This window comes from Primulina tabacum, chromosome 16, assembly GCF_025594145.1.
Source record: "Primulina tabacum isolate GXHZ01 chromosome 16, ASM2559414v2, whole genome shotgun sequence".
Taxonomy (NCBI): domain Eukaryota; kingdom Viridiplantae; phylum Streptophyta; class Magnoliopsida; order Lamiales; family Gesneriaceae; genus Primulina; species Primulina tabacum.
In genome coordinates, this window is record NC_134565.1 from 15,920,646 (window position 1) to 15,941,720 (window position 21,075).

General features: G+C 40.1%; 1 protein-coding gene across 1 annotated transcript in view; it reads left to right on the forward strand.

The window, feature by feature from the left end:
* The first annotated feature begins 3,289 nt into the window (after positions 1–3,289).
* The window catches only part of LOC142528373 (uncharacterized), a 50,273-nt gene continuing 32,487 nt past the window's right edge, over positions 3,290–21,075 (forward strand). Inside the window, exon 1 of the mRNA XM_075633415.1 lies at positions 3,290–3,362. Within this exon, the coding sequence (XP_075489530.1) occupies positions 3,290–3,362 (73 nt within the window). The remainder of the gene's footprint in view (positions 3,363–21,075) is intronic.

The following is a 21,075-nucleotide window of genomic DNA, read 5'->3' on the forward strand; positions in this document are numbered from 1 at the left end:
AAGTTCTTTTCCCGAGATATCTTCAGCTGAGAGATACTTAACTTTAAGGCATTCGGCTGGATGTATTAACTGATCGGTTTCCAACTGATTAGACAGTCAATTTCAGTTATTAAGTCCAGTTGCTGAGTTCATTTGGTTCGTATTTTCAGTTGGTTGATCAGTTTGTCAAACTCCAGAATTTAGTTTCCAACAAACTAGCAAGATGCTTTGCCACTTTGTGAGTTTTCGTACAACAACAGCTATCAGACGAGTATTGAGATGGCTCCTTTCGAAGCGTTGTACGGAAAGAAGTGTCGATCCCCTCTGTATTGGGACGATATCTCTGAAGTTCTAAAGATTGGACCTGACATGATCAGAGATATGACTGAAAAAGTGAAAATGATTCAGAAAAGAATGAAGGCAGCACAGGACAGACAAGCCAAATATGACAACATTCGACGTAGACCGTTGGTATTCGAGGCAGGAGACAGGGTATTTTTGAAGATTTCACCTTTCAGAGGAGTTGTCAGATTTGGAAAGAAAGGGAAGTTGTCTCCACGATACGTTGGTCCATACAAGATTCTCGAGAAGATAGGAGATTGTGCCTATCGACTCGCATTACCGCCTTCATTATCGGGAATACATGATGTCTTTCATGTATCTATGCTGCGGAAATATCTCCCCGATGATTCTCATATTATTCAGCCAGATGAGGCAGAACTTGATGAGTCTCTGAGTTATGTCGAGAAACCGATCCAGATTATCGATCGTATAGAAAAGCAACTCAGAACGAAGACTATTCCTCTTGTGAAAGTGCAATGGACTCGTCATGGCATTGAAGAAGCAACTTGGGAGACAGAATCAGAGATGAGACAAAGAAATCCCGAGTTATTTACATGATGTGAGTCTTTATTCAGTTTTTGATGTATTGCCTGCGAGTTCGAGGACGAACTCATATCTAAGAGGGGGAGAAATGTAAAGCCCGAGATGTGAGTTGGTAATCAGCAATTATTAATGCATGATTTGATGTATTTATCGAAGGCCGAAGAAGCGATGTTGCGATTCGATTTTAGTTGCAAAATATATTGTTGGGACAGCAGAGACAGTGCACCTGCAGTTCAAAAAACAGTGCACCCGCGGTCGTTTATCATGAAATGTTGAAGGTTTACAGTACGCTCACCGCACCCGCGCCATAAAAGCTACCGCACCCGTGGTATTGGTAGAGTAGAGGCACCGCACCCGCGGTACAAAATGCACCGCACCCACGGTCGTTTATTCTGATTTTGTGGAAGTGTTACAGTAGGCTCAGCGCACCCGCGGTCCAATTGGTAGCGCACCCGCGGTGAAACGTGTTTTATGAAGAATAAGCCACTTGCCCCTTTTCATGCATGAGATGTATATATATATATATATATATAAATCGGTCCCTTCTCCTCAGAACAAGAAGAAAACGGAAGTCCAGGGAAAGCTTTGATCCTTGATACTAGGATTCGATTTGCGAGAAATATGCCCGTCTGATTTTGAATCCGACTTCAGTACTGTACTCCTATCAACGCAGGCTACAAATGGACGTAAGTTTTGTTACGTTTTTATATGTTTTGAAATTATGATGTTGTTGGAATCGAGTACACTTCATATATGATGTTCTTGGCATGTTAGACATCATAGAATCAAAGTCAGATTTAGAAACAGATGAATTATGGAATTGTTATGATTTTTCAGAATATATCGATTGATATTGGACAGATTTTAATTATGGATTGATTACAGATTATATTGGATATGGGTCATTGATTGAAATTGGTATATGTTGATGTGGTATTGACCGGGATATCGGGATTGTGCCATTATACCGTTGATTTTGAATTAAATCCAGATTAATCAGATTGGTATTGATTTGAGCAGTATATTGATATGGTACTATTGATATTGTCCTTGCCAGATTGAGGGTTGATAGATTTTAAACTCCAGACAGGAACGATATCCGAACTGCAATAAAAGAAAGGTATAAGTCAATGTGTTACCGGGAGAACGACTCGAGTAGGATATACTTGAGTTTCCCTAAATCACATACTTCTTGTTATTATTTACATTGATTTGAATTGATATGCTTGTTTTATTGATTTATAGAAGCATGTATTAGATGAGTATGACAAGAGTGATCTTGTGACATCAGTGCCGATAGTGATGGAATCGTCACTGGCACATTGCACGTTGTCACAAGATAGTTGAATTGGCGATAGTGCCACAGTCTGTGACGGATAGGTCAAGACATCGGATGTTTGGTTATATCGAAGTGGATAGAATTGGATTTGCTTCTATTACTAATGTTCGATATAGGAATACCACATCTAGAAACCGGGATCCCTAGACTAGGATTGAGTCTAGTCTGAGCCGTGGAGTCACGAGTCTGATTTATGATTTCATATTGATTATGTTTCAGATTTGATACATGTCATTGATACTTGTTACATGCTTTTACATTGTTTATATGATTGCATGTTTCATTAATTTATACTGGGATTTTATTCTCACCGGAGTTATCCGGCTGTTGTCGTGTTTGTATGTGTGCATGACAACAGGTGGGACAGGTTCAGGGTCGAGGAGATGAAGATAGATCGTGATTAGAGTGGAGACTACGGACTTGGATTAGAGATAGGGTTTTGACACTTGACATTTAGTTGTTAAACCTTAGTTGAATGATTTTATATTCAGTACAAGACTTGTACTTTAATATTGATATGTATAGTAGATTGAATCTCATTACATTCCGCATTTTAAAAAAAAAATGTAGACCCTGTTTATTATAATTGATTAAATTGTCCTAATAATGATTAAGAGTACGATTAGCGTCCGGGTCCCCACACTTTATGTATTTTGTTAATTTTTTTAATGCATTAAATGAATGTTTATTGCATAAACATGTGTTTTAATTCATGGGTTACTAAAGTTTCATGAATTAGGGTTTTAAGTTGCATTTCACGCTCGAACGGGTAACGGAGACCGGGGATAATCAAGAAAAATATTTGTTGGAATAGGGGTGTGCAACGGTCGGTTTGGTTACGTTTTAATAACATTCGGTTCGGTTTTTAGGTTTACGGTTTTTCGAATGCCTAATCCTAAACCAAACAATTATAATTCGGTCCGGTTTGATTTTTTTGTATTACGGTTTGGTTATTATGGTCGGTTATTACGTTTTGTGTAAATGGGTATCCTTCATTTTTTTTAAATGATTAAAAAAAAACTCCATACCTGTGTTTCAATATTTTAAGAAGAAAACAAAAAGATGTTAAGAACATTGATATTTAATATGGTGGCTGTAGAGAGATTGGAGTGGAAGGTGAAAAGTTTAGAGGTGAAAAGTTTAGAGGAAAGGCAAGGCGGTAAAATAGTAAACCTAATGAGATCACTTATATTAATTTTTTTATTATTTATTATATTTTAAATGGTCGGTTCGGTTTTTTCGATTTTAAATTTTCAAAAACCGATAACCAAACCGAAAAATCGAAAGTACAAAAAATCAAAACCATAACCGACCGAAAAACTGTTTAAACCAAACCAAAAAAACAGAAATTTATGGTCTGGTCGGTTTTTTCGGTGTAAACCGTTTAATGAACAACCCTGTAAAGGGCCTAAAACTCCTTTCTTGAAAATTTGCGGAAAATTAAAATTTTTTCTTTTTTAAAAGAACTTAAATGGCCTCATTCATAAAATCGACTGATGAATCAAGTTCAATGTTTAAAATAATAGCAGCAGAAGAAAATAAAGTTTTGCCAACAATAACAATTTAAAAATTATCCAACGACTGATAAAAATTGTTTGCGGAATAAAATAACAACTGCTGCACTGAGGTCCTCGGGTGCCACTACTGCCGACCCAAGCTGGCTCACTGGTCCCCGCCCTCGGCCCTGGCCTCATCAGTACCTACAAAAATCAAGTCTAGTGAGCCTAAAGACTCAGCATGCATATATCGCAAGTAACGAGTAAAAATCTGAATTAAAATATGCATGGGATAAAATATCATGTCCTGAGGCATGCTGAAAATAATCTGTACTGAGCAATTATAATACGTGCATAACTGAACTAATAATCACAGTAAAAATGTTTGCTCCTTGGAGCCTGTACTGAAATAACTGGTAAAATTTTCTGTTGAGATTATGTTTTACGCATGTGGCCACTGCACTAAGCTGAACTGATCGGTAACTGGCTACCGAGGAGGCTGAAACTGAACTAAGCTGGCCGGTCACTGGCGACCGGGTGGTACCATACTGAACTGATCGGTCACTGGCGACCGTATAAAATAACACTCCCACATAGTGAATGAACCACAAGCCATATCGCATAAATCTCAAAAATAATCATTTTCTATTTAATGCACGTAAAATAATTAACTAGCGTAATGAAAATTCCTGTAATTTTACCAACTGGATTGGATTGGATCGTCCCCAGGCTCGCTGCAACTTAACTGTGCCATGAAAAATATGCAATAGCTTAAACTTGACCAACTATGCAATTTACGTTCAAAAGATGCGACTATGACGCCTATTGACTTCGCATTTAATCATGACTCCGAGCCAACCTGAACCGACACCGAACCGATGTATAGTCTTGATTAAAATACGCTGAAAAATCATAAAATAATGCTCCTAAAATGATAGGGTCGAAATCTAGGTGGAATGGAGGCCAAAACACGAAACGCTCTTTCGAGAGTCAATTTGGCACATTGCACCGTAAATTCTCGTACGACCTCAAAAATGATCCGAATCACGAACGGTCAAAAACATGACCTTCTCAACTCAATGAGGCACTTTCCAGTCTAAGGCCATGGTCTAAAAGCCAACCAAGAACTCAAACGAGCCTTCTAAATGACACAGCAACTTGCTGTAAATTTCCAGCAGCTGCACACCCGTGTAACTTGTGTTGTTTTCGAGACTACCGGCCATTGGGGCGTGAACCACCAACCAGAGACTCTTACCAACATCCCCAGGAATGATTTGAACCATGGCTAAGGGCCCTAGGCCAGCCACAATCCGCATCACACCATAACTCAACCGAAGGGTCCAACCGAGAGCCAACGTGCATGCGTGTGTAGTGTTTTGCTTAGATCGATGTCTTGCGTCGTTCCAGTGGCCATTTGATTGACCATGGCACAATCTAGACATCTAGGAGCATGATATGAACCGTGGCTAAGGGCCATAGGCCAACCAAGATCCATACCAAGCAACAAAAGAAACGAAACCATATGCTGAAAAATGGAAGGGGCCGAATGGGGAAAGGGCCTGTTCTTGTTAATTATTTAAAAACCAATGAGCCATGGACCAAGCCACCAAAAGGGCAACTTAGTCACATCTTAGACATGCTAGTGGAGTGATCCAACCATGGCTAAGAGCCCTTAGGGCAGCCAAGATCAGATCCAACCCCTTGGCAACCAAACTGAAAATTTCGAACTCAAAAAGGGACACAAATGGTGTTGCTGACATTTCTTGCTTTCCAGCGAACATGGGCTGAAACTGATGAACAAATGTGGTCCTAATGCATCCTATTACATGTATATAAGTCACCTTGGGAGCCTGGAGTCGAACCAATCACCTGAAACTCACAAACCAAGAAAAACGTGAAGCTTGCCAAGGAAAAACGAAAATTCTGCATGTGTTGTTTCAAAATGTTTTGACATGTATATCGGTTTTTGCTTGAATAAACATGATCATGTACTGAAAAATAAATGATAATATGACTTGATTGAGGTTTGAAAGAAATCTAGACATGCCTGGTTTCGTTTCGAAAGAAAACGAACGAAACGACGACGACGCGGCACGGAGGAGATGGAGCGCTTCTCTTGTTCTTTCTAGTTCTCGATTTTTCTCCCTTTCTCCCTAGCTATTATTCACGTTTTTTCTACTGAAAAGGGGTCTGATTTCGGTGGGGAGGGAGTGTGATGGAGTGGTTATGAGGGGTGAGGAGGATGGTGCAAGATATAAGGATCATATCAAGACCAAGTCTTCATGCATTTGAATTTTGAATTTTGAATTGCTATCAAATGATCTCTTGGGTGATTCTACAGTATAGTGGCCGATTTTATCATGCCAAACAACGGTTAGGATAGTGGTCTTGTATTAATTAATTAAGGTGGAAAAATAGCTAAAATAATTAGCATGCTAATCAACCAAAAATGGGTCAAAGGTGAGTTGGCAAGTCCTAGTTTGTTCTTCTAGGGGTGTGGCCGAAAATGCATGATAAATGGTAGGGGGAAATTGATTATCTAGTAATTTAATAACCCTTAAAAGCCTTACTAATCATTTAATTAATTTAGTGAGCTAACCCCTTAATTAAGTAACTTAAATGAGCTCATTTCTTAATCACCTCAAATAATTAAATTAAATCCTCAAACCTCCCTTTCTAACTTAAATGAACTTACTTGCTAGCTAAATTAACTTCTAGAAATATTTTCTGGATCTTAAATTCTATCTCAAAACTCCAACTCCGGTCCGGCCTCACTGAAATAACTGAAATGCTAAGAAATCAAACTACTGAACTGAAATAATAAATAATTAACTTCAAACAAATGCATTTAAAATAATTATGCAATGAAGTCAATTAAATTTAAAAATCTAGAATTATGCATGGCTTATACGTCTACTGATTTACGGGTTCTACAATCCTTCCCCCCTTAAAATAAATTTCGTCCTCGAAATTAGAACTCACCGAATAACTCGGGGTATCGATTTCTCATCTCCGGCTCAGACTCTCACGTAGCTTCCTCCTCAGAATTGTTGAGCCATTTGACTTTGACTCGCTTAACCAGCTTGTTCCGAAGCTTCTTCTCCTGTCTGTCTAGGATCTGCACGGGTCTCTCCTCATAAGATAAGTTCGGAGTAAGCTGCAACGGCTCGAAATTCAGCACATGCGAAGGATTTGCCATGTACTTTCTCAGCATGGAGACGTGAAAGACATTGTGTACTCCGGCCAGATTCGGCGGAAGAGCCACACGATAAGCAAGCGTCCCAACTCTGTCAAGGATCTCAAACGGTCCAATGAATCTCAGACTGAGCTTCCCTTTCTTGCCAAACCTCATGACACCCTTCATAGGTGCCACTTTAACAAAGACATGATCGCCCACTGCAAACTCTAACTCTCTCCTCCGCCGATCGGCATAACTCTTCTGTCGGCTCTGAGCAGTCCTCATCCTATCACGGATCTTGACTACTACATCTGCTGCCTGCTGAACAATCTCTGGACCCAACTCTGCTCTCTCTCCTACTTCATCCCAATGAACAGGAGATCTACACTTGCGGCCATACAGTGCTTCATACGGAGCCATACCTATAGACGACTGGAAACTGTTGTTATAGGTGAACTCAACCAGTGGCAAGTTCGTCTCCCTACTCCCTGAGAAATCGATGATGCAAGCGCGAAGAAGATCCTCCAAAATCTGAATAACTCGCTTCGACTGCCCATCTGTCTGCGGATGGAAAGCTGTGCTAAACAGCAACTTCGTACCCATAGTCGAGTGCAAACTCTTCCAAAATGAGGAAGTGAATCTGGGATCTCTGTCGGATACGATAGAAACTGGAATACCATGGAGTCGGACTATCTCTCGGATATACAGCTCTGCATATTGAATCATGGTGAAAGTCATCTTAATAGGCAAGAAGTGCGCTGATTTGGTAAGACGATCTACAATCACCCAAATAGCATTCGATCCCCTGGCTGACTTCGGCAATTCGGTCACAAAATCCATGGTAATGTTCTCCCAATTCCACTCAGGAATAGGAAGAGGCGTGAGCAAACCTGCTGGTCTCTGATGCTCGGCCTTCACTAACTGACAGGTCAGACACTCGGACACAAACCGTCTGATGTCCTTCTTCATCCCTGGCCACCAATACAATAGCTGCAGATCTTTGTACATCTTCGTACTCCCAGGGTGAATGGAGTACGGGGACGTATGGGCCTCTGATAAGATGTCTGCTCGGATAGAATCACTGCTAGGAACCCATATCATATCTCGGTATCTCACAATACCGTCGCTGACTGTATACAAAACACTGCCCTTGGCTTCATCTCTCTTCTTCCACTGTGCCAACTGCTCATCTGCTGCCTGACCGCTGCGAATACGGTCAATAAGAGAGGACTGGATAGTCAAGGTAGATAAACGAGGAAATCTACCTCGCGGATAAGTCTCAAGATCGAACTTCTGCATCTCAATCTGAAGAGGTTTCTGAATCGTCAAGTGAGTCATCACTGCGACTTTCCTGCTCAAAGCATCCGCAACTACATTAGCTTTACCCGGGTGGTAGCTAATGTCACAATCGTAGTCTTTCACAAGCTCCAACCAACGCCTCTGACGCATGTTCAACTCCTTCTGCATAAAGAAATACTTGAGGCTCTTGTGGTCGGTAAAGATCTGACACTTCTCTCCAAAAAGATAGTGCCTCCAAATCTTCAAAGCAAAAACTACGGCCGCTAACTCCAGATCATGGGTAGGGTAATTCTTCTCGTGGATTTTCAGCTGTCGAGAAGCATACGCTATCACTCTCCCATGCTGCATCAAAACTGCACCTAAACCAAGCTTCGAAGCATCGGTATAAAGGACAAACTCGCCGGATCCTGACGGTACAGCCAAAACGGGTGCTGAGATAAGAGCTTGCTTCAAAGTATCGAAGCACTTCTGACACTCCTCGCTCCACACAAACTTCACATTTTTCTTTGTCAGTGCTGTGAGTGGAACGGCAATGGATGAGAATCCCTGAATGAACTTCCTGTAATATCCTGCTAGCCCAAGAAAACTGCGGATCTCCGATACATTCTGAGGCACAAATCAATCTCTGACTGCTGCAACTTTCGCCGGGTCTACCTCAATGCCACTGCTAGAAACAATGTGGCCCAAGAACGCCACCTTCTCTAACCAGAATTCGCACTTACTGAACTTTGCGAATAGTTTGTGTTTCTGCAATGTCTGCAACACTGTGGTCAGATGCCTGCTGTGCTCCTCCCGACTCTTGGAGTAGACGAGAATGTCATCTATGAACACTATCACAAACTGGTCGAGGTACGGCTGAAATACGCGATTCATTAGATCCATGAAGATCGCTGGCGCATTCATCAGACCGAACGGCATCACTAGGAACTCGTAGTGGCCATAACGAGTCCTGAAAGCTATCTTCGAGACATCAGCATCTCTCACCCTCAACTGGTGATAACCGGAACGCAGATCTATCTTGGAGAAAATCGAAGCTCCCTGCAACTGGTCAAACAGATCCTCAATCCTCGGCAGTGGGTATTTATTCTTCACTGTAACCCTATTCAACTCCCTGTAGTCAATGCAAAGCCTCATCGAGCCATCCTTCTTTTTCACAAATAAGACCGGCGCGCCCCATGGGGAAAAGCTCGGGCGAATGAACTCCTTGTCGAGAAGTTCCTGAATCTGCTTCTTAAGCTCTGCCATCTCTGTCGGTGCTAGTCGGTATGGCGCTTTGGATATCAGAGCCGTACCTGGCATAAGCTCAATGGAAAACTCCACCTCTCTCTCGGGTGGCATACCAGAGACGTCTTCGGGAAAAACGTCTAAGAAATCTCTGACAATCGGAACATCTGAGGCTGACTGGCTGGGTTCCTCAGGGACAGATAAAAAGGTCGCTAGAAATGCCCGACACCCTCTATGCATGAGTTTCCTAGCCTGAACATAAGGAATAATGCGCGGTAAAGGAAAGTACCTGTCCGGCTCAAATAAGAACTGCTCCATTCCAGGCGGTCGGACAAGAACAGATCTCCGCTGGAAGTCTATCAACACTCTGTTCCTCAATAGCCAGTCCATCCCTAGGATGATGTCGAATTTCGGCATCGGTAGCACAATCAGATCAGCACAAACAAGATTACCGTGCAGCTCAAGGTCTATATCTCGGATAACATTGGTTGCTGCCATCTCCTCGCCTGATGGCAACACTACTGAAAAGGCTGTATCTAGCCCAATAGTCTGAATCTTGAGAAAGTTTGCAAAGACCTCCGAAATAAATGAGTGAGTGGCCCCTGAATCTATCAAGGCCTTGGTAGCGGAACCAGATATAAAAATTCTCCCTGAAAGAGCGGAGCTCTAAGTTGAATCCCACTACAAGATCTAAACTTATAGACATGCAAAGGTCAAGGTTCCTCTAGCTTAATTCCCCTGAAATAAATCTGAGTAGAGCATGCAATCTTATAACAGTTCTAAGTTCAAAAATCTAAATCCCGATTCCCAAAATGCTGAAATTCGAAGAATAACTTAAAGTTTAAAGGTACCTGTCAACAACATAGTCTCCGGGTTGGTTTCCGCGGCATGGAGAGCAAAAACTCTTCCTTGGGTAGGCAGATTCCTCTGAGGGCACTGCAGCAACATGTGGTCTGGACTGCCACACTTAAAACACTTTCCTGAGCCAGCCATACATGCTCCAAGATGGCGACGTGAGCACCTGTGACAGACTGGGTGCTCCTGAGTCCTCAGGGCTGGGCGTCCCCGCTGCTGCTGCTGCTGCTGCTGGCCTCGGTTCCTGGGCGGTCCATGAAAAGGCCTCTTATTCTGCTGCTGATGCTGATGAGGAGGAGGGCGGTGCGGTGCCTGGACTGGGCGCTTGCCCTGGCGATCCCTCTCGATATCCCGCAAATCCTGCTCTGCAGCTAAGGCCTTGGAGACGGAAATCTCATAAGTAGCAGGGTCAGATACCCTAACATCCCGGCGCAAGATCGGCCGTAAACCCACCAGGAAGTGCATCAGCTTGGCTCTGGCATCATTCGCGATCAGGGGCACAAAGTGACAGCCCCTCTCAAACTTACGGATAAACTCCGTAACCGTCATATCCCCCTGTCTCAGGCTCATGAACTCGGTGGTCAGCCTGGTGCGAACCTCCTCAGCAAAATACTTGGAGTAGAAAACCTCCGTAAAGCGGGTCCAAGAAAGTGTAGCCAAGGTCAGGGCTACCGAAGCTCCTTCCCACCATAAGCGGGCGTCTCCAGTGAACAGGTAGGTGGCACATCGGACTCGATCTGCGTCTCCCAGCTCCATGAACTCGAAGATAACCTTGAGGGATTTGATCCATCCCTCGGCAACCATGGGGTCAGATGTCCCAGAGAATTCCTTCGGACGCATCTTCATGAATCGCTCATAAACAGCCTCGGGCCCTGTCGGCCTGGCTGCGGCTGCGGCTACGGCTGCGGCATTGCCCCCCGCAAACTGTGCGAAGAACTGTGCCATCCCAGCTAACATCTGGTCACTCATGTCCGGTGGGGGCGGTGGAGGAGGTGGTAGGTCTCCCTCCGGTCTACGCTCCTCCCTGTCTTCTCGGCGAGGCTCCTCCTCTCTGTTGCGCTCTAAAATGCGTCTAGGGGGCATACTGTTCCAACATAACCCATACGTAACTAACATGCGTAATTCCATAATTTATTTTAAATGAACCCTGAAATACTGAAAATCTGGAAGCATGCTGACAAACTAATTCATGCTTTAACTAAAATGCTGAACAAAATGCTGAACTGGAAAACTTACAGACCGAAGACGTGGCTTCGTGAGCTTCTCGCGGTCAGTAGTAGTGAAACCCTATACAGAACCACCGCTCTAATACAAATTGTAAAGGGCCTAAAACTCCTTTGTTGAAAATTTGCGGAAAATTAAAAAATTTTATTTTTTAAAAGAACATAAATGGCCTCATTCATAAAATCGACTGATGAATCAAGTTCAATGTTTAAAATAATAGCAGCGGAAGAAAATAAAGTTTTGCCAACAATAACAATTTAAAATTATCCAACGACTGATAAAAATTGTTTGCGGAATAAAATAACAACTGCTGCACTGAGGTCCTCCGGTGCCACTACTGCCGACCCAAGCTGGCTCACTGGTCCCCGCCCTCGGCCCTGGCCTCATCAGTACCTACAACAATCAAGTCTAGTGAGCCTAAAGACTCAGCATGCATATATCGCAAGTAACGAGTAAAAATCTGAATTAAAATATGCATGGGATAAAATATCATGTCCTGAGGCATGCTGAAAATAATCTGTACTGAGCAATTATAATACTTGCATAACTGAACTGATAATCACAGTAAAAATGTTTGCTCCTTGGAGCCTGTACTGAAATAACTGGTAAAATTTTCTGTTGAGATTATGTTTTACGCATGTGGCCACTGCACTAAGCTGAACTGATCGGTAACTGGCTACCGGGGAGGCTGAAACTGAACTGAGCTGGCCGGTCACTGGTGACCGGGTGGTACCATACTGAACTGATCGGTCACTGGCGACCGTATAAAATAACACTCCCACATAGTGAATGAACCACAAGCCATATCGCATAAATCTCAAAAATAATCATTTTCTATTTAATGCACGTAAAATAATTAACTGGCGTAATGAAAATTCCTGTAATTTTACCAATTGGATTGGATTGGATCGTCCTCAGACTCACTGCAACCTAACTGTTCCATGAAAAATATGCAATAGCTTAAACTTGACCAACTATGCAATTTACGTTCAAAAGATGCGACTATGACGCCTATTGACTTCGCATTTAATTATGACTCCGAGCCAACCTGAACCGACACCGAATCGACGTATAGTCATGATTAAAATACGCTGAAAAATCATAAAATAATGCTCCTAAAATGATAGGGTCGAAATCTAGGTGGAATGGAGGCCAAAACACGAAACGCTCTTTCGAGAGTCAATTTGGCACATTGCACCGTAAATTCTCGTACGACCTCAAAAATGATCCGAATCACGAACGGTCAAAAACATGACCTTCTCAACTCAATGAGGCACTGTTCAGTCCAAGGCCATGGGCTAAAAGTCAACCAAGAACTCAAACGAGCCTTCTAAACGACACAGCAACTTGCTGTAAATTTCCAGCAGCTGCACACCCGTGTAACTTGTGTTGTTTTCGAGACTACCGGCCATTGGGGCGTGAACCACCGACCAGAGACTCTTACCAACATCCCAAGGAATGATTTGAACCATAACTAAGGGCTCTAGGCCAGCCACAATCCACATCACACCATAAGTCAACCGAAGGGTCCAACCGAGAGCCAACGTGCATGCGTGTGTAGTGTTTTGCTTAGATCAATGTCTTGCGTCATTCCAGTGGCCATTTGATTGACCATGGCACGATCTAGACATCTAGGAGCATGATATGAACCGTGACTAAGGGCCATAGGCCAACCAAGATCCATACCAAGCAACAAAAGAAACGAAACCATATGCTGAAAAATGGAAGGGGCCGAATGGGGAAAGGGGCTGTTCTTGTTGATTATTTAAAAACCGATGAGCCATGGACCAAGCCACCAAAAGGGCGACTTAGTCACGTCTTAGACATGCTAGGGGTGTGATCCAACCATGGCTAAGAGCCATTAGGGCAGCCAAGATCAGATCCAACCCCTTGGCAACCAAACTGAAAATTTCGAACTCAAAAAGGGACACAAATGGTGTTGCTGTCATTTCATGCTTTCCAGCAAACATGGGCTGAAACCGATGGACAAATATGGTCCTAATGCATCCTATTACATGTATATAAGTCACCTTGGGAGCCTGGAGTCGAACCAATCACCTGAAACTCACAAACCAAGAAAAATGTGAAGCTTGCCAAGGAAAAACGAAAATTCTGCATGTGTTGTTTCAAAATATTTTGACATGTATCTCGGTTTTTGCTTGAATAAACATGATCATGTACTGAAAAATAAATGATAATATGACTTGATTGAGGTTTGAAAGAAATCTAGACATGCCTGGTTTCGTTTCGAAAGAAAACGAACGAAACGACGACGACGCGGCACGGAGGAGATGGAGCGCTTCTCTAGTTCTTTCTAGTTCTCGATTTTTCTCCCTTTCTCCCTAGATATTATTCACGTTTTTTCTACTGAAAAGGGGTCTGATTTTAGTGGGGAGGGAGTGTGATGGAGTGGTTATGAGGGGTGAGGAGGATGGTGCAAGATATAAGGATCATATCAAGACCAAGTCTTCATGCATTTGAATTTTGAATTTTGAATTGCTATCAAATGATCTCTTGGGTGATTCTAGAGTATAGTGGACGATTTTATCATGCCAAACAAGGGTTAGGATAGTGGTCTTGTATTAATTAATTAAGGTGGAAAAATAGCTAAAATAATTAGCATGCTAATCAACCAAGAATGGGTCAAAGGTGAGTTGGCAAGTCCTAGTTTGTTCTTCTAGGGGTGTGGCCGAAAATGCATGATAAATGGTAGGGGGAAATTGATTATCTAGTAATTTAATAACCCTTAAAAGCCTTACTAATCCTTTAATTAATTTAGTGAGCTAACCCCTTAATTAAGTAACTTAAATGAGCTCATTTCTTAATCACCTCAAATAATTAAATTAAATCCTCAAACCTCCCTTTCTAACTTAAATGAACTTACTTGCTAGCTAAATTAACTTCTAGAAATATTTTCTGGATCTTAAATTCTATCTCAAAACTCCAACTCCGGTCCGGCCTCACTGAAATAACTGAAATGCTAAGAAATCAAACTACTGAACTGAAATAATAAATAATTAACTTCAAACAAATGCATTTAAAATAATTAAGCAATGAAGTCAATTAAATTTAAAAATCTAGAATTATGCATGGCTTATACGTCTACTGATTTACGGGTTCTACAACCCCTATGTTGGAACATTTCATGTTCGCAATCTTGATTTTGATGTTAACAAAACTTGTCATTATATTTCTAACATATTTACTCACGTGTGAAGTGGCAAACACAAGAAGCAAATTGAAACTGAATTTAGCCAAACTGAGTTTCTGGCGAGCTTTGGTATTCTGATGATATCTCTCACCTGGAAGATTCAAATTACAATCCGCCAACTTTGATGATTAGAAAACACAATTTGAAACAAGTCGTATCTCAGGTCAGTTGGGCAAAATCGAATGGTATCTAGGCCAAATCGGTTGTTGAATGACCAAACTGACTGCACGAAAATAGCAATGAGCAGTTGCGGTATTTTGGTCATATATCTCAGCTTGATTATTGTAATGAAGCGATTCAATATGCATTGGAAAGATAAGACGATGATCTACAAATCATCTTCAGAAGTCAAAGTCTGAATCGAAGCTTGAGATGCTGATAAATGGAGATGAAACTACTGGTTCTGCACATCACACTAGTGGAGCTGCGATTGAGACGCGGATCAGTTTTCAACCACTTACCAGTGTTCAACTGCTGATCAGTTTTCAACCGCTAATCAGCTAACCAGTTTAAACCGTTGATCGACCAGTTTAAGCTCGGGAAAAGGTCCAGAAAAGCTAATTTGACAGTTGCAATTTCAGAAATAATACAAAAACTTTTCAAACGGTCATATTATTGTGTTTAACGTATATATAATTGTTGGGGCCTATAAATACAACATCTTGAAGATCAAACAAGAGCTTTGCAAGAGGATTCAAAGCATGGGCAGTTAGAATGAAGAAATCAGCTAGTTGAGAGCACAAGCCCTTGTATGAGGATATATTTGAGATGTACATTTTAAAGGATAAATTCCTCACACACAATCACTCACACATATACAAGAGAGTTGAACTTTAAAGTTTAGTTGAGTGAGTCTTCACACAAAGACATTAAAGATTGTGTTTGTAATTTTTGCATAAGAGACGTTAAATATTACGCAGATTGTGAGGTTGCGGCCTACAATCGAGAGTGTGCTAGGAGTTTCAATTAGGCAAAAGATAAGTCCTAAGTTTAAATGAGTTTGTACAAGGTGTTGTATAAATCAAAATCTTCTAGCGGATCCTTCCTAAGTGCTTAAATTCTTAATTGTAAAATGTATGTTTTAATAATTTAAGCACTGTTAAGCCTAAACTAAAAGATTATTAACCAATACACACCCATTCACATCCCCACTCCATCGATTTGATCACCCAACCAACTGAAACCCTCTTCATCCCTTTATTATTCCCTCGGTTCAAGCCATTTTAAGTTTCACCCAGCTGCACTTTCCCCCGATTTGCACAGCAGAAACATCAAGAAGGTTCGGCCACCACTTTTCATGCAAGGGAAAACTCTTCCGGGTTTCCATCGCATTGTTCTCGTTATTCGATCATCAAGGCACGCTTTGTATTATCTCTTGCTGCATCATACTCGTTTTTATATGCTGGAGAGTGCATTCATGCATGACAATTCCGATCTAGCTTAGTTCATGAAGAAATTTCTGTTTTTACGTAGGTTCTTGCACTTTCTTGATTGCTACTCACTAATTCCTTAATATTTTTGCAAGGTGGCTGCCGTGTGTCATGTTGAGGGGTTCCTTATGCCAAGGGTATGCTGTCATATGGTTGGGTCTGAGACGTAAGGGAGGTACGCTAGGAATGGTTAAGACAGAATGGAGTTTGTATCGGTTTTGGGGTAGAGCGTGTGCCAAGGACCGATCCAGCAACACAAAAACTGATCTGAGCCATGGATTGGATCCTTGAGGATCTGAGACAAGACCTGAAAGGGTCTCGATACTTGCTGGAAGGACGGATCGATCGGGTGAAGGGTAGGATCGGTAGGTGCTTTTGGTGGCTTCTCGGTTTTTTTGTTTTTGTTTTTGAGGCTAGAGACTTGCATGGGGGCGGTGGTTTGGTTCTGCTAGGTGACTTGGGGTCTGGTCTAGGTTCTCGTTAGGCTGTCTAATGGCTGGTGCGAATGGATAGCTTGAGGCGTGAGTTGGGAGAGGAAATAAATACATGAGGTGGTGAACTATGATAGGACCGATGGTTGGGCAAGTTCTGGAAATTCAGCCTTGTGTTTGGGGGGCCTACTATCATTGTTTTAGGACCTCTTAAGTGTTTTAAGTTATGACAAAAGGTTGAAAAAAATTTGGTAGAGTTTCGAGTCGATTCGGGTTAAAACTGGGACCTCGGTTTAAGTTTTAAAACGAATCGGTTAAGTTGTAATATGGGCTCGAGTTTACGTCTAGGAATGCTTATAAATATGTTTTGGAATATTTTAAGGAGTTTGGTAAGCTTCTGGTCAATTTTAGAGGTCCAAGGGTGAAATGATAATTTTCGGGTTTCCAAGGCAAAATGGTCATTTTGCACTCGGAGTGAGATTTTGGTCAAGGCAGCGCCCTGAGAACAAATATATGATATTTTGAATGTTTATGCATCATTTTCACGATCCTCACGCAATTATGATAAATACTTTGCATGCTTGGTTTAAATGAAAAGTTACGCATATACATGTTTTTATTAAATGATGAAAATGATGATATTTTTGAATGATGGGAATTGGTTGTGACTGACGATGTATATGTATACTATGACATGAGATAAGATGAGCCAAGGCCCGGGCTCAGTGAGCGGGTAATGCTGTCGCTGATGTCCCCCGCCGCCGGGTACCACGGTTTTTATAGATGGATCCATCGATAGAGCTGATACGATTGAGCTGATAAGAAAGTCACAACTAATGAACTGAATTCAATTAAAAGAAAATGTTTAAGTTTATGATGACACGATGAGCTGTCTTGACACGTATATGATGATATGAGATGACATGATTTGACATGATATGATTTTACACGACACGTTTACGAATATGATGATATGAGATGACATGCTTTGACACGATATGATTTTACACAACACGTTTATGTTATGATTTTAAGTTCATGAAAGATACGTTGAGTATGATATTTTTCACTGCTGTGTGCAATGTATATGTACTTGTTATTCCTGGTATAGGTGTGTTGAGTCTTTAGACTCACTAGGCGTGTGTGATGTTGGTGAGCTTGATGGTGAGGGGCAGGAGGTGCCGAACTCTGAGTAGGCAGACATGGTGCAGCAACACGACCCGAGAACCACATGTTTTCCGCATTACGATTTATGAGATTGATAGGAGATGAAAATTTTTATACGTTGATGATTTTAAGATTTTACTCATTTATGTTTACGCATGATTTTGAGATGATTTTGGTTAATTTAACCTGCATTGTTTTTACTGTCAAATAATTACGATCATTTTTAAATGTTATTTCAAAACTACGAGCTTTAAAAAAAAGATTTCCGCACTTGTAAAATGAGTAGACGTTTCAGTTGGTATCAGAGCAAGGGTTCTGTATAGGGTTGTGCCCTTGCCAGCATCTGCCGCTCAGTCTTCAAGTCTCAAGTCTGTAAGCTTTTATGTTTTAAATGTTTTAAATATTTTTTTATGCTATCACCTGCATGTTTACATGATATATGCTTCACAGTGCATGTTTATGTGTCGTTATGTTTTGAGATTAGATACTTTAAAATTTTTATTCGTGTTACGACATGAAACGAGAAATTATATGATTTTCATGCATGCTGGTTTTGTGGTGGAATTGGACATGATTAAGATAATGACTAATTGGGCGTAGGGAAAGGTTGGGAATGAATTGACTATACTAATATTTGGATCAGTAGTACTGATGTCCTCTTTATGGGTCATAAGTTAAACTTGACAATTATGAATGCTTTTGGGACTTTTAGATTTTCTAAAAATTATTGATGGTTCGTGGATGCTAGTTGAGTTAATTTTGTGGAATTCCGTGTAAGGGTTAATGATTCGAAGACTACGATGATCTTGAGCAGTATAAAAACGTAGAATTTATTTAGGATGCATGTTGTACCTAGTTGGATTTAAGGATTTAATTGCATGAATTGAGAACTTTAAGGATCTAATTGTAATAACCAATAATTTGAGGACCTAAGTGCAAAAATAAAATTCTAAGGGACAATTTTCGAATTTACCGAATTTTGGGATTAAATTTTGAGTTCGAGAATTTTAAGGTTAATGGGGTTAAATCGAAAATTTTATGGGGACAAAAATGCAAATTTCGAAGAGTTGTAGGGCCAAAAATGTAAACTTTGAGAACTTTAAGTGCCAAATTGCAAAGTCCGAAATTTTGAGGATTAAATATGAACTTTTGAGGAACACTTGGGATTTTAAGTATTTATAGAAATGTAAGGCGGGTTATGGAAGTTAATTTTGAGTTTAATAAACTTAAGGCTATGGAACATTATGATACGGGAAACATACATAATGAAATTGGGAACACCGATGACTTATGAATAATTGTGGAATTTTCGAGATTGAGAAAAAATTGGATAAATTTCGAGGAAATTAAGAATTAATTTTGTAATTTTTTTAAAAAAATGAGATTAGTTTATCAATAAGTGAGAATCGAACGGTTTAAAAGATAGAAATTTTCCATGATTTAGGCTCGAAGGGATATTTAGAACCTCGAAACATTTGGGTTATAATGTTATAAGGAATGATAATCAAGGACATTGTAGCATGAATCTATATTGGGCTCGAAAATCTAAGCGTTAGTAGAATAATGTTGGGACAATTAAGAATTTAAAACGATAACAACTTAAGATAAAGTTGATCGGTTAGTCAAGTTATAAGAATAAACATTGATTTCGCAAATTTTTGGGAACTTAAGTTTGATGTGTCATAAGTTTTATTCATGATCTTAACAGTTAAGATTCTACCTTGTTGGAATTTAATTTTGTTAGCAAGTTGGGTATGATTGATGGTTGGGCTATTTGATAGATGAATGTAAGAGGTGAGGTAGACAACTTGTCCTGAGGAATTTTGAAAGTCATTAAGAAACTTGGGACTAAGCAGATATGTGTGTTGGAGTTATACTATCTGATACTACTTGGGTTGCGTAAGCTTGAATTTTCAGTTTATGAGATAGGTGTTCATACAAAATTTTTGGGTGAAAAAAAACAAAAGAGAATTAAGGGTATTCAACATAGGTTATCAATGGACGAATGTTAAGATTTTTATCTAGTAAGAAATCTAAAATCATGATATGGGGTTCTAGAATTTTATGGGTTATAAATGAAGATGATTTATTAGAGTTAGTCTAAGGCTACCATGGGGTAACCTATTAACTTTTATACGCTAGACTTAATTAAGCATAGAGGATACTTAAGAATGCGACATTTGTTCAATGAGGAAAGTCCCGAGTCTTAGGCTTCAACTATATTGTAATTGGAGAGACAATAGTTGAAGCATGTATTTGATACTAGAATGGTTTTATTATTAAGGTAAAAGATCGATATTCCCTATCTTAGGTTTTATGGATTAACGTTATACAAATTTAAGATTTGCAACAATTTTATATTGGGATATACTTGTAAATAGTTACATTACGTAAGTTTGGTGTCGTAAGATAAAGATTCGATTCAAGGATCTTAGGCTAATTTTGTTTTGGAGTTTAGATAAGGTTTAACTTTTAAATGTATCACCGAGGATATAAGTCGGTCAGTGAATTTTTGGGGCGAATATTTCTTAAGTTGAACAGCATATAGGACAATGTAATAAGTTGATGAACAATATGGTATTGTATAAGAAAAATGAAGTGCGATAAGTTTGGACATCAATTTCTACTATGAGGAATCGCGAGAAAGTCAGAAATTCAAGGACATAGAAAAAATAGAACTAAATCACTGTAAGTTCTTTTAAGTTGTGATCCGCAAACGAGAATTTTGATAGGCAAAATAATTAGGATCGAGGAGACATAAGGACATCTTAAGATTTATTATTTTAATCAGAGTAGCACCGCGGAAGCGTGGACTATTGGGATACTAAGACTAAGTCTAAACTTTTTGATTATCAAGGATAAGCGAATTTTGGGGACGAAATTCAATTTAAGGGGGGTAGATTGTAACGTTCTTTGATATTTTATTTAATTCCTTTAAAGCATTAAATGTATGTTTATTTCATTACCACGTGTTTAATTATTTTATGCATTTTATGCATAAATCATGCATGATAGGATTTAATTCATGAAATTTTAAAAAGTTCACGCATTAGGGTTTCTAGATGCATTTCACGCTCGAACGAGGAACGGAGACCGGAGAATTTTCAGGAAAATTATTTTTATCACACGATTTATTTTATAAATTAATAAAAGGTGAATTTAAGGGTATTTTTCCAAAAATGAGACTTTATTGGGTATTTTAACCGCGAGATTTTTATTTTTAACGGTACATAAATTTTATCGAATCTGGAGAATTTTATTTATGGTTTGGCTCATATTTGCGAAATCCTCCTGGCAAGAATTATTTTCCGGGACCATGTTTGGGACTAATGGGCCTACAAAACCTTTAAAATAAAA